The 12,428-nt window shown below is 36.2% G+C and overlaps 1 protein-coding gene across 4 annotated transcripts; it reads left to right on the top strand.

The window, feature by feature from the left end:
- The first annotated feature begins 4,731 nt into the window (after positions 1 to 4,731).
- LOC104596600 (trihelix transcription factor GTL2-like) lies at positions 4,732 to 7,753 on the top strand. Of its 4 annotated transcripts, none has more exons than XM_088895132.1 (3): positions 4,732 to 5,247; positions 5,776 to 7,133; positions 7,401 to 7,753. In XM_088895132.1, exons 1-3 carry the CDS (start codon positions 4,874 to 4,876, stop codon positions 7,424 to 7,426), a joined length of 1,758 nt encoding a protein of 585 aa, XP_088751258.1. In that variant the 5' UTR covers positions 4,732 to 4,873; the 3' UTR covers positions 7,427 to 7,753. The 4 variants fall into 4 exon arrangements, with proteins under 4 accessions (XP_088751258.1, XP_010256150.1, XP_010256151.1 ...); XM_010257848.3 differs by having other exon boundaries at positions 5,776 to 7,187; XM_010257849.3 differs by having other exon boundaries at positions 5,776 to 7,187; positions 7,398 to 7,753.
- The last annotated feature ends 4,675 nt before the right edge of the window (positions 7,754 to 12,428 follow it).

Raw genomic sequence — 12,428 nt, 5'->3', positions numbered from 1 at the left:
TTTATTGGGGTTTTCCCAACCGACCCGACCTGGTTGGGTTACCTGAGGTGGAAACCGAAACCGACCCACTAATAGGCCAAACCGACCTGGTCGGTTTGAGTCGGGTTGGGTCAGTTTGGGTCGGTTTTGCTCCTGTACAAAAGGACACCTAATTGAATTCTAATTGTAATTGCCTAATGGGTTGCCTATTTGGTGTAAAAGATTATAGAAAGTTAGAAACTAGGATAGATTGCCTATTCTAATTGTAATTGCCTAATGGGCCTTTTAGTTCTAGTAGAAGACTAGTTATAGTTAAGTAGGAAACTACTCAAACTATGAACTACCGAACTAGTAGAAGACTAGTTCGGTTCGGGTCGGGTTGGTTTCGGTTTTCACACAAGAAAACCGAAACCAACCCGATATATCGGTTTATATATTTGCCCAACCCGAAACCGACCGGTACTGATGAAAACCCGGCCGACTCGGGTTGGGTCGGTCCGGGTTGGTCGATTTGGTCGGGTTGGGCATTCTTATGAACAGCCCTACTAACTATAACTTCATAGGTTGGCCAATTTGATTTGGATAGTTGAATTGTTTAGTCATAACTTAGATAAACAATGATTTTGTTTTTGAGTAAGTGTTAAAATATATGGATTGTATATTTTCTAAAAGTATTGGACATAGATCTAATAAGTAGCATTTATTAGTGAAAAATTAACTTAAATATGGATTTAATAAGAGAGAATGGGAGTTAATAACTTAAATAAAAGAGTTAATGAAGGGGATTAAATGAGGTGAAAAGCATTAATTGAAATTACATTTTCAACCTTCATAACTAGAGATGTACTAAATAGCAAATGTGGGCATTTTAGTCAAGAAAAGTTCCACACCCTCATTCATACTTTTTGTACTAGTATAAATTAATGATCTCCAGAGCGGATTACAAACTTGGTCATTCAGGATCAAATTGGTCTATCAAATGCAAGAATTAGATTATTATTTTTTTTGAGGCTTGTATTTGACTAGGTTAAAAGTGTGAGGGAGAGTATTGTAATCTCGGGTTTAGGGGCAAGGCATGCTATGTCTTCCCTTGGATATTTTTATTTTCCTTTCAATAATGATTTATAAAAATTAAGGTGGTCATCTCTCATCCTAGAGTAAAGATTTGGGCTAAAAAGTAAAGTGTTTTTAACCAAGATTATCATATATTATCAATCAAATTTATCCTTTGCGACATAAAACAAAATAAAAATTATAAGAAAACTAGAAGACCTTTATATATTAGTAACAAAATAATCAACTTGGACCTGCATTGATTCAGAGCAAACAAGAACAATAAAAATCAACCCAATTATTAATGGAGACAAATGACAAAACCAGAACCGATTATATTGGTTCAGTTCAGTTTGATCAATTAGTTAGAACTGACAACCATTGACATCTTTAAGAGTGCAACACCCGAACCATGCATATCTTTTATATAAGAATTGGTAGAAGCATATGCTGATTGGATATTTAAATTACTCTAACTTTGTAATTCGACTTTAATGTGTCGCATATGAATGATGTTTAGGGGTCGTCATTTTTTTGTGATTCAGGATTACCCTGTTCACCAAACCTAAACATCGAATTAGCAACATTTAATAGTCCACCCAAACATGATTTTAATAGTGCTTTCAATTTTTTTCGGGAAAATTCCTGATTTGTACCTTGTACTTTGGGTCTAGTGCCACTTTGGTCCCTAGCTAAACTTTAAAATACAACATTTCAATACCCAAATTTTCAAAACGTGCCAATCTAGTACATATCATTAATCACCTGTTAAGTGGCATTTAAAGAGACACAAATGCACTTCAAGTATCATCTAATTTTCTTTATCAACCATACAAATGTTGACAAAAAATGAACAATCCCAAATCCTTGCCTTTTCTATTCAAGAAAGTTGGGGTCTCGTCTCAATGGGCATTTTGGTGACCCCAACATTCTTGAATAGAAGAGACAAGGATTTGGGACTATTCATTTTTTGTCAACATTTGGATAGTTGATAAAGAAAATTAGATGACACTTAAAGGGCACTTATGTCTTTTCAAATGGCACTTAATAGGTGGATAACGGTTGGTACTAAATTGGCATGTTTTAAAAGTTTGGGTACTGAATTGTTGCGTTTTAAAGTTTGGAGACCAAAGTGGCACTAGACCCAAAGTACATGGTACAAATCGGGAATTTTCCCTTTTTTTCTAATGTTTTTTAACATTTTTTTGCTAATATGGAAATTTGGTAAATGCAATGATGCCAAATGTTAGAAAAGTCTATAAACTTCATTATAAGATCGTGTCATACAAATTTCATTGTACATATGTCACATGTGACTTGTGTATTCATGAAAATTTGATGATAAAAAATGCATCTAAAGTGATTTGAACCTACATCACCCAATGCTAAAGCCTTATCCACACTTTTAATCTACTAAACCACATTTCACACCTTAACTACAATTGAAATAAGATATTATTTTATCAATTCTAGTGTCCACATGTAATGCGGACAAATAACATACATTTGTGTCCAACTCAATAAAAAAATAATATTCAAAACTAATATTTTGTAAACAACTAGAATAAATAATTTCTTAAATCCACATTTATATCAAAAAGTGGTTTTTAATCTCAAGAAATTTATACGAATAAAGATATTAATAATAGAACAAATTATTAATTACTATTTTAATTTGAATTAAAAAAAGTATATATATTATTTACAAAAATAGAAATGTTATTTATAAAATACTCAAGAATATAATATAAACTGAATTTGTCAAATCCATTATTCTGCATTTATATCAAAAAATGATATTTTATCTCAAATTTTATGGAAAAATGTTAACAATGGAATAATTATTTTAGTAGTTAAAAATTATGAATTTGCATATGATGTGTATCTTAGAAAATTTAATATATTTGATATATTTTAAGTTAATATTATATATCTTTATAAATTTTTAATTGATATTTTAATTACATTTTATAATAGCATGTTTATCGTTTATAAAAATAAAAATATTGTTAACTAAACATTTGAGAATTCATTCTTAATTGACTTTTGGTTAATATTAAAAATTAAAAATAATAAAATAGAAAATAATCAATATAATAATTCATGTATAATAGTTGCATATGTTTTGTGCCTTAAAATTCAATAGAAAATAACATAATAATAGCTTTATGCATGTATTAATTTGTAAATATATATATAGATATAGATATAGATATATGCATCCCACTGTATTAACTGTAGTATATTTTTTCATATATACCTTTAGAATATACATTTTCTATAGACTTATACAATAATTATGACTATTTTAATATTAATTATATAATGTTATTAATATAATTATGAAATTTATATGCATTTTTTATATATCCATATTTTTTATTCGTATTCATACGTTTCCAAAATACTTCCACATCTATATCTATATCCGTATCTGAATGGTCCGATACAATACTCTACACCTATACTCTAATCTTTGATTTCAAGTTGCATAACTGGTTATAAGATAAACCATCACAAATATATCTTTTGATGATATATATAGAAAGGAAAAATAACCAAATTAGATTGAAAGGAAAGCGAAAACTTAGAGATGCCAATAGATTAAAGGTGTTTCCCATTCGTCATTCGTTGCGGCATTCATGTTTGTTCTGGTTCACAAATTGCAATAAGGTCTAAGGCAAGGAAATGGAATCATCATTCTGCTTCTTAATACAATGCTGGTTTAAAATTAAATTAACCAGAACTTTTTATATAAAAGCACCATAGATTGCTGATGTAAGCATGACACAGCAGGTATGTAATATTTCTTGTACTACATCAGCAATAATATTTCTACTAGATAATGACGATAAGATCATAAAGAAATAGAGAAAGTACATATACATATGAACTGAATGATGAATCAATCGCACACTCAATACTCACAGACCATGGTTCAAAAAATGAACCACAGACTCAACAACCTCTTTTGCATTTTCTGGTTACTTAACCCAACCTAACCCTAAATTAATTTAGCTTAGAATCTGACCTGAAAGCTAGGTTCGTCAGATCAAATTGGATTTACCATTTAACCCAACCCAATCCAACCCATTAGTATCCCTAACCGTCCATATAAACGTCTAGTTCTAATCTTCAGTAAGTATACAATTTATTAATTGACTATAAAAATTTAACTTTAAATTAACATGTGGAAAATCACTTGGTTTGTTTACTGAACAATGAACAATTAAACAGAGTAGCAATAAGCCACTGCCTTTGAAGTTTGAACATAAATGGTAAAATATAACATGGAGGAATCGTAATTTTGTATACAATATTATTTAATAATTGGGGAGAGACTGAAATTGAATTAGAAATACATACATTGTTGAAGGCTTGAAAGATCAGACGGTGTACAAGTATCTGATCTTTTGGGACAATTTTTATGTTGTCTAGTTTGTGGGTTTTGATCCTTTATTGGACACACACCCACATACTGGGTTTGACAGAATTCGTGTCAACACCCAACGGACACAAGCACTATTCTACATCTGGTTGAAGAGTTCATGGGACATCCTCTCTCTCTCTCTCTTTCTCTCTATATCTATCTATCTATCTCTCTAAGCATCAAGGGTGGGCCCTGACTCTTGCGTGTTATCACGTGTGCTGAGTATTCATTTGCCTTATTACAGCATCATGATCGTCAGCTACTGCATAGGATTCTAAAGAAAAAATTTATTTCAATGGTATGAGACAAAGTCTTTAGAGAGAGAGAGAGAGAGAGCGCTTTTTGTTGGGTTCTTTGCCGAAGAATTTTCATTTACAGTGAGCAAAAGAGTGGTAAAGAAAGATCTCAAATATGTTTAATGGAGCGCCAGACCAGTTCCACGAGTTCATAGCTTCGAGAGCAGCTCTCACATTCCCTCTTCCACTCACTCTACCTCTCCATGTCTCTCCTCCTTACTTCTCCGGTTTGGATCCCTCCCCTCCTCAGCACCAAGTATTCCAGTCTCATTCCCTCCTCCTTCACCAATTGCACCGACAGTCCCCGTCGGTCGAAAATGATGAACAGGAAGAAGAAAGGGAGATGGATCGAACCATGCAACTTCAAGGACTGAAATCGACATCTAAACTGATAGATCCATGGACGGAAGAGGAAATACTTGCACTGTTGAGGGCCAGATCTAGCATCGAGACTGGGTTTTCAGACTTCATTTGGGAACATGTTTCAAGGTTTGTACTACCCATCTGTTTCTGCTTTTTCATACTTAAAACACACTTGTTTCTTGTCATTTGCTTCCTTGAAATTTATGATGCTCTATTTATGGCTCTGATCCATTTTTCGTCACTGTTTTCAAAACCCAATGTCATATCTAAGCTTCTGAATCTTTGGATAGTTGATTTCATCTCCTTAGCCGTCGAAATCATAATCGCTTCAATCACGGAAAAACCGAAGTTTGTTAATAAGCAGACGGTGTATGAGTTGAAGTGAATAATATTTTTACTTGATGAGTGCATCATTTACCTAGATTTCTTTTTTCCATAGTTGCTGAATCTAGTTCTGCTATCTACCAGTTTAGAGAACTTCTTATACTTGTAGATATTTTCTTTCTTTCTAATTTTGAATAGCCCATTTAAATGGTTGCAGAGATCTAATTGTTCCTACTCGCATTAAAAGAAAATTAAACAAATTAAATTAGCTTCTCATACATGGCGGTCTTGTTTTTTTTTTTTTTTGTGCATTTTTTTGGGTAAAAAAAGGAAGCTTGCAGAGCTTGGATTCAGAAGGAGTCCTGACAAATGCAAGGAGAAATTTGAAGAGCTTAACAGTCTGTGCAACAACAACAACAACAATAGCAGTTACACTGATAACTATAGGTCCTTCGATGAACTTGAAGCCGTCTATGAAGGTGAAAACCCTAAGACATCAGCTGAGATGGAAATAACTAGCGAAGGAGGTGGGAAGGTGACAATGAATTTGGAGGACAATTCAGGTACAGAAACCTTGGTGAACCCACCTGTCGAAAACAAATACGTGGTCAAGAAATCAAAAGTAAAGAAGAGAAGAAGGTCTCATAAGTTCGAATTGCTGAAGAACTTCTGTGAAGAAATTGTAAACAAGATCATGGCCCAACAAGAAGAGCTGCAGAGCAAGCTCCTGGAAGGCATGGAAAGACGAGAGGAGGAAAGATTTGCTAGAGAAGAAGCATGGAGGAAGCAAGAAATGGTTAGGATTAACAGGGAGATTGAAATTAGGCAACATGAGCAAGCCGTTGCACGCGATAGAGAAGCTACCATCATTGAGCTCCTGAAGAAATTCACAACAGGTCCATCTCATCAGAACCTTAGTCTCTTAAACGAAGATCTTTATAAGACAACAAACAAGCAGAACAGACTCACTTCGCCTTCATCATCAAGTCCAGCACAGATATCAGAAGAATCGACCCAGTTCAACCTTAAAGAGATCAGTTCATCTACTAACCCAAATCTACCTTCTTCGTCTTCTCAAGTACCAGTACCCCAAAACCACCCAGACTCCAGTGTCTGTCAGACCAATCCAATAGTACCCTCTTCTTCTACTCTAGCAATGGGTCCCCAAAACCCTAATTCCAAAACGAGCCAAAACAATACAGTACTACCCACTTCATCGACTGCAGTTCTGCCCCATCAAAACCCTAATTCGACATCCAGTGATAGAGAAGATCATGGCAAGAGATGGCCAAGAGATGAAGTGAACTCACTGATAAACCTGAGGTGCAACCTCTACAGCAGCATTGAAGATAAGGAGGGAGCAAAGGTTCCTTTATGGGAGAGAATCTCACAAGGAATGTTGGAGTTGGGTTACAAGAGGAGTGCGAAGAAGTGCAAAGAGAAATGGGAGAACATAAACAAGTACTTCAGGAAAACCAAAGGTGCAAACAAGAAGCGGTCTCCTGACTCAAAAACATGTCCTTACTTCCATCAACTGAGAAGTTTGTACAACCAAGGCACACTCATTGTACCCTCTGGAGGACCTGAAAACCATTCCAGTTCTCCAGAAAATCGATTGGGATCGCCGGAAACCCGCTTCCGGTCCTCTCAGTGTGGTTTTAATGAAGCAACTATGCATGATGATGAAGGTGAGAGGAACCAGCAGCTGGGTCAAGTACCCGCCTTAGATTTTGAATACTAAAGTAAGCCTTTAATCTTTTTGTTTTTTTCATCTTCTACTTATTAAGTTATTTAATTACAGAAATGTGCTATAGTTAATATTCTTACTTATTTTCGATTTATAATTTTTATTCCTCTCAAAGATTCAGTTGAGTGTCAAATTTTGTTAATTATTTTGCATGGAATATTAATGATAATATATATGGCACCGACATTTTTTGAAAATTGAATAGCAGATGCACATTCATGTAAGCACAAATGAAGTATTGCGATTTGCGACAACACAATCCCTGATTGATATCTGTTCAAGGTGGGGGTCCATCACATGACAATGTTTACAGAGATGTAGGTACGTGTATGGCCAATGCAAAGATAATTCCAAAACATGAAGGGACGATTTTTCGTCCAAACTCGGTTTGGTTATATGGAGGGACGGTCCAGATGCATCTGTACAGTATTCAAAGTCAAGGATTCAAACATTGGCATCGTACTTGTTGGCTTTCTAATAAATCCTTTGTGTGAGACAAGAGAATAATGTGCTTTCACTGCTTTCATGCCATGCAGAGAGAGGAGAGGACTTTTGAGTTAAGACCACTCGTTGGTTGGTTGCTTCCTTCTTATTAAGTGGCTGATGCTGAGAAGTCAATGTGATTAGGTAATAACATCCATCACAAAGCTAGTCGTCGTACTGTGTCGGTTTCAATCTTCTTTTCCAGGTACATACATGGTTTGGTTGGGCCCTACTAGAGCAAGAATTGGGGACCACCCATTTGATCTAAATTAACGATACCTTGAAATAGACGGCTGATGTGATGACCCACAATGCATGCTTATCCAGGTGATCAATCCATTTCTTCCTCTCTGTGTGTTTACGCTTTAATTTTATTTTATTTATGGAATTATGGGAGAGAGGAGTTCCGGAGTTAAATCGGTTCCAGACTTCCAGTTCCAATTCCACCACCCTCCTCAAAATCAGTGAAGTAGTTCTCTCCCCCAAGTCCCAACCAAAACAAAGAGTTGGCTTTGTCTCACACGTCTGCTGTATGAGCTTAATTCTGTTTCTTACTTTCTTCCTAGTGAGTGACCAATGGGATGGTCATGGTCCCACCCCACCATATCTATGGGTGGTCTACACCAGATTATAAGAGAAGAGCAAACTTATCTCTGATCAAGAAATGCTAGCTACACTCCAACTTTGACTCAACTGTGGACTACTCTGTTTCTTCTTCAATTCATCACAGTGATATCTTCCTTCTTTGATATGTGCAGACATACGGCCGGACTTGACTGGTAATTCACATTTTCAAATGTATTTCCATCCCACTCCAAACTCCAAAGACTCCAAACACAGCCCAAGAAAATTACCCAAACAACCCCCCTTAACAAATGTGTTGTGCAAGGAGTAGTTGATCTGAGTCATTCACTGACCCTCTTCCATCTTCCATGGGTTTCCACTCGTAAGACTGGACCATTGATAAAACCCCACATCAGCTCTTACACGCGCATCTCACGTGATGAACTTTTGGTACGAAAGTGGGATCCACTCTTATAAGGACATTAATGCCCCCTCACATGCATTGGAATTGATGTAGGCCCCTTTTTTTTATTGTCTACTAGTGAGCTCGGTTGTTTAAATGAGATGCATCGAGTAAGCAGACAAATGTGGGGCTGTCACAATAAAATGAGGCAGGCCAAGAGCTTATGTCACTTCTTCGCTTATTGTGGTCGTACAATACGTTTGATTGAATAATTCTCTGGTCGGGCTTGCTTCACAAAAAAGTTTGGGAAGGCCGAGGACGTGGATTAATGCCCAATGGGCATCAGCTCCATTTTGGTCCACAATTCAGGGTCCGTTTGGTTGGTAATCAGAGTTGGAATCAGAATTGAAATTAAAATCTTTTATAATCGGAATTGCAATGGTTCATTCTCATAGTCTGTTTGGTTCAGACAAGAATGAGAATGGGAATTAAAATTAGTAGGAAAGAGATTTTATTCCCAAAAAAAAAACAGGAAATAGTCATTGTTTCAAATGAGGAAATAGTCATTCTTTTAAATGAGGAAATATCATTTCAACAGGAATAGAAATGAGATTCCGATTCCACCCAACCAAACAGTTGGAATCGGAATAGTTCATTCCGATTCCGATTCCAGACCTCTATTCCTGTAAACGAAACGGACCCTCAATTCAATTTGAAACCCGGCTATGCCAGTAGGTGTACTGGCCTACTGGGCCAATTTAGTTCTGATAAATGTCATTACCTTTATGGGTAACAATTAACACTTCATTTTGATTTTCTTCTTTTCTCCTTTTTAGCGTGGGATTGTCGATTTCCGGTTGTGGGCTTTGTCACATTAAAATTTGAATCATTAATTGCAGTTTACCTTGATTGACCGGGAATTTATTGGCCCAACCCAAGGATCAAAGCCCATGTAGAAGTAAAGTGTAGAACATAACTAGATTTTAAAGGCTTAAAGCTCATTTAGCTCGTTTGAAGAAGAAGAAGAAGAAAAACCCACCCAATTGAAAGCTTTCTTGTAAAGCAGCTTAAACTGTACCATTGTAATTCCTCGAGTCAGTCCCCTGTCCCCTTCTTTGAGCTGAAAATGTGAGTACACGGCTTAAACAAGGCGCACATGAAGTATTTAATAAGCAAAAATGAAAGCCTCACCAGCTGAGGTTGAGGCATTACATCCAGCAATTCCGGAACACGTGGGGAGAGACTGATAACAACCTGTTGGAAAAGGATTCTGATGTGTTGTAATTTGAAAACACCGACCTACCCATAATTTAAATAAACATTTAACAGGAATTACCCATTGACAAGGATTGGCATCAGCCCCATTGTACAAAAGAGAATGGTTGAGGTGATGCCTCAAGCCAAGCGCAGTTAGTGAAGCTATCATGACTCATTTACTCTTCTTCACACCATCAATACATCACCTATCATATTAAGTGGCCTTACTTGCTTGCTTGCTTGCTGTAACAGTAGCTATTAAAGACTTGCTCAGAGGTCCAACTGGTTCGATTGGGTCAGACCAATAACTGGTTTCAATTTTTGATACCCATTCTACAATGTGTGAGAGTATGTTATTAATTAATTTGTTACTGTAGGTGTGGCATCTATAGAACCCGATGATTTATCAGTTTTTGGCGTTGATGTCTCAAAAAGGGTGATCAGATTTTCAAGACTCATATTGCTGCATGCCGGCATCCCCTGATTCTTATATATCTGGCAATTTCAGCCAAATAACAACTGGTCTGCATGCAAGTAAAAGAAAACCTCGTCTTTTTAAATTATAAGTAGCTCTTCTGATGGAGTTTTTATGTTTCAACGGGTCAAATTGCCAAATAATGAATGATTTAGTGCAACCATCAAACAGATGTTGAAGAAGAAGCTGTTGGCACCTTGCATCTTGCTTATCCAACAATTTTGTGTGACCAGATGGTGCTATATCTTACTAGATTATCCAAATCAGGGAGATATTTTGACTTTCTACTCTGGTTCCACTTGGTTGCACCTACAATGGAGGAAAATGAATGGTTTCCACAGAAAAATGATACTTAACTGTGTTTGGTTGCATGAAGAATGGGCTTAAAAAATGAAACTACTTTTTCAAAAGAATAGAGAGAGAGAGAGAGAGATTAATAGTGGCTATAGGAAATTGACATCCATTCACATTTTCAGTTCAAATATAAAAAGGCTCATATATTTTTCAACATTTCTGGTGCGTTTGGTTGCCGAGAAAGGAAAAGTATGGGAAGCATTTTGGTGGAATATTCCACCTTTCTATTGTTTGTTTAGCAAGAAACACTAAGAAGAGAGTGGAACATCGCAGGTTCTCAATAGTTAAGCCACGGGGTCGCATTAAAACAGTGATACCCCGCTGAGAAGAGAAAATATTGGACAGAAAGGTGGAAATTTTCATCAAGCTTGTCAGAGAACCAGACTCGGGTCTTCACCATCTAACTATCGGTCCTCCAATGGTTAGCTCTGTGGTGATGTTTCCGGTGGTTTCGTGCGACGGTAGGTATAGATTCGACATCCTCTTGTATCTTGCTTCCATTTTGGCATCATTTTCATATGGTTTTGTTGATTTTTTTTCCGTCCTCAACTCATCGAATCGCCCCTCCAATGGTCAGTTGGATTTGTTGGGATTGCGTCTTAATTTACAACTATTGGATTAATTTTAATCTAACAGTTGGTGTGGTCCCTCTTTAAGTTAAAAAGGTTTTACATATAAAATCTTTCTTTTGTATATAGGGCCAAGATTTTTTTGAAGAAAAGGTGTAAGAGAAAAATACAAAATGCTCTTAGTGTGAGAATGGGTTTTTTCTCTTGTTTTCTTCTTTGGGTTGAGAGAAAATGAATAACGAATTACAAGGGTTAAGGGTTGGATTGGGCTGCAAGCCACAAGGTACTTGTATTGTTTCTCAGTTTCCTTTCATAGTGAAGAACAGATTTCATTTCTCCAGTGGACGTAGGCGGTAAGGCCGAACCACGTAAATCTTTGTATTCTTTGTGGCGCTTGTTCTGTGTGCCTTTACTTGGATTTCGTTTTTTTTTTTGTTGCTATTAGATTTTTCGTGGTTGTTATTTCAAATACCTTGTGATTTTATAATGCGGGTGGTTGTGGTGAGGCTCTAACAAATTAGTATCAGAGCTCCCAAGTTAGTGTATACAAGGTGTTTGTAAAATTACTTGAGAGATAATGACAACAAAAGGTATAGGTTTTCAGTTCCAGATTAAGAGGTTTGACAACAAAGGCAGTTTTACCCTATGGCAAAGAAGGGTAAAGGACATCCTAGTTCAACAAGGCTTGGCTAGAGCATTGAAGGGAAATGATGGAAAGCTATAAGACAAAAAGGATGCTGATTGGGAAGACATTGAGTCAAGGTGTGTTAGTACGATTCAATTGATCTTGGCTGATAACGTTATGTTTAATGTTATGAAAGAAGATTCTGCACCGGAATTGTGGAATAAGCTAGAGAAGCTTTATTTGGAAAAAAATCTTAACTACAAAGCTATATCTAAAGAGGCAATTGTACGGGCTAAAGATAAAAGAATGTGGGAATCTCCTGGAATACCTAAATGTGTTCAATAATATCTTGGATCAACTAGGGAAAGTTTATGTCAAGGTGGAGGAAGAAGACAAAGCCCTTTTACTTCTTACCTCACTTCCTGATTCGTATGAAAACTTGGTGGCAATGTTGTTGTACAGGAAAGATACAGTAAAGTTGGAAGAATTCACTGCATCTCTTCTAT

The sequence above is a fragment of the Nelumbo nucifera genome, chromosome 1 (assembly GCF_055504915.1).
Source record: "Nelumbo nucifera cultivar China Antique chromosome 1, China Antique-T2T, whole genome shotgun sequence".
In the NCBI taxonomy this organism is placed as follows: domain Eukaryota; kingdom Viridiplantae; phylum Streptophyta; class Magnoliopsida; order Proteales; family Nelumbonaceae; genus Nelumbo; species Nelumbo nucifera.
The sequence above is the reverse complement of the archived record's forward strand: the minus strand, read 5'-3'. Positions and strand labels throughout refer to the sequence as shown.

What these genes read in the sequence shown, in the direction of transcription:
- LOC104596600 (XM_010257848.3), top strand. Translation starts at nt 4,874, where the DNA reads ATGTTTAATGGAGCGCCAGACCAGTTCCACGAGTTCATAGCTTCGAGA. An exon ending in ATTTGGGAACATGTTTCAAG is followed by an intron (nt 5,248 to 5,775) that starts GTTTGTACTACC and finishes GGGTAAAAAAAG; the next exon opens with GAAGCTTGCAGAGCTTGGAT.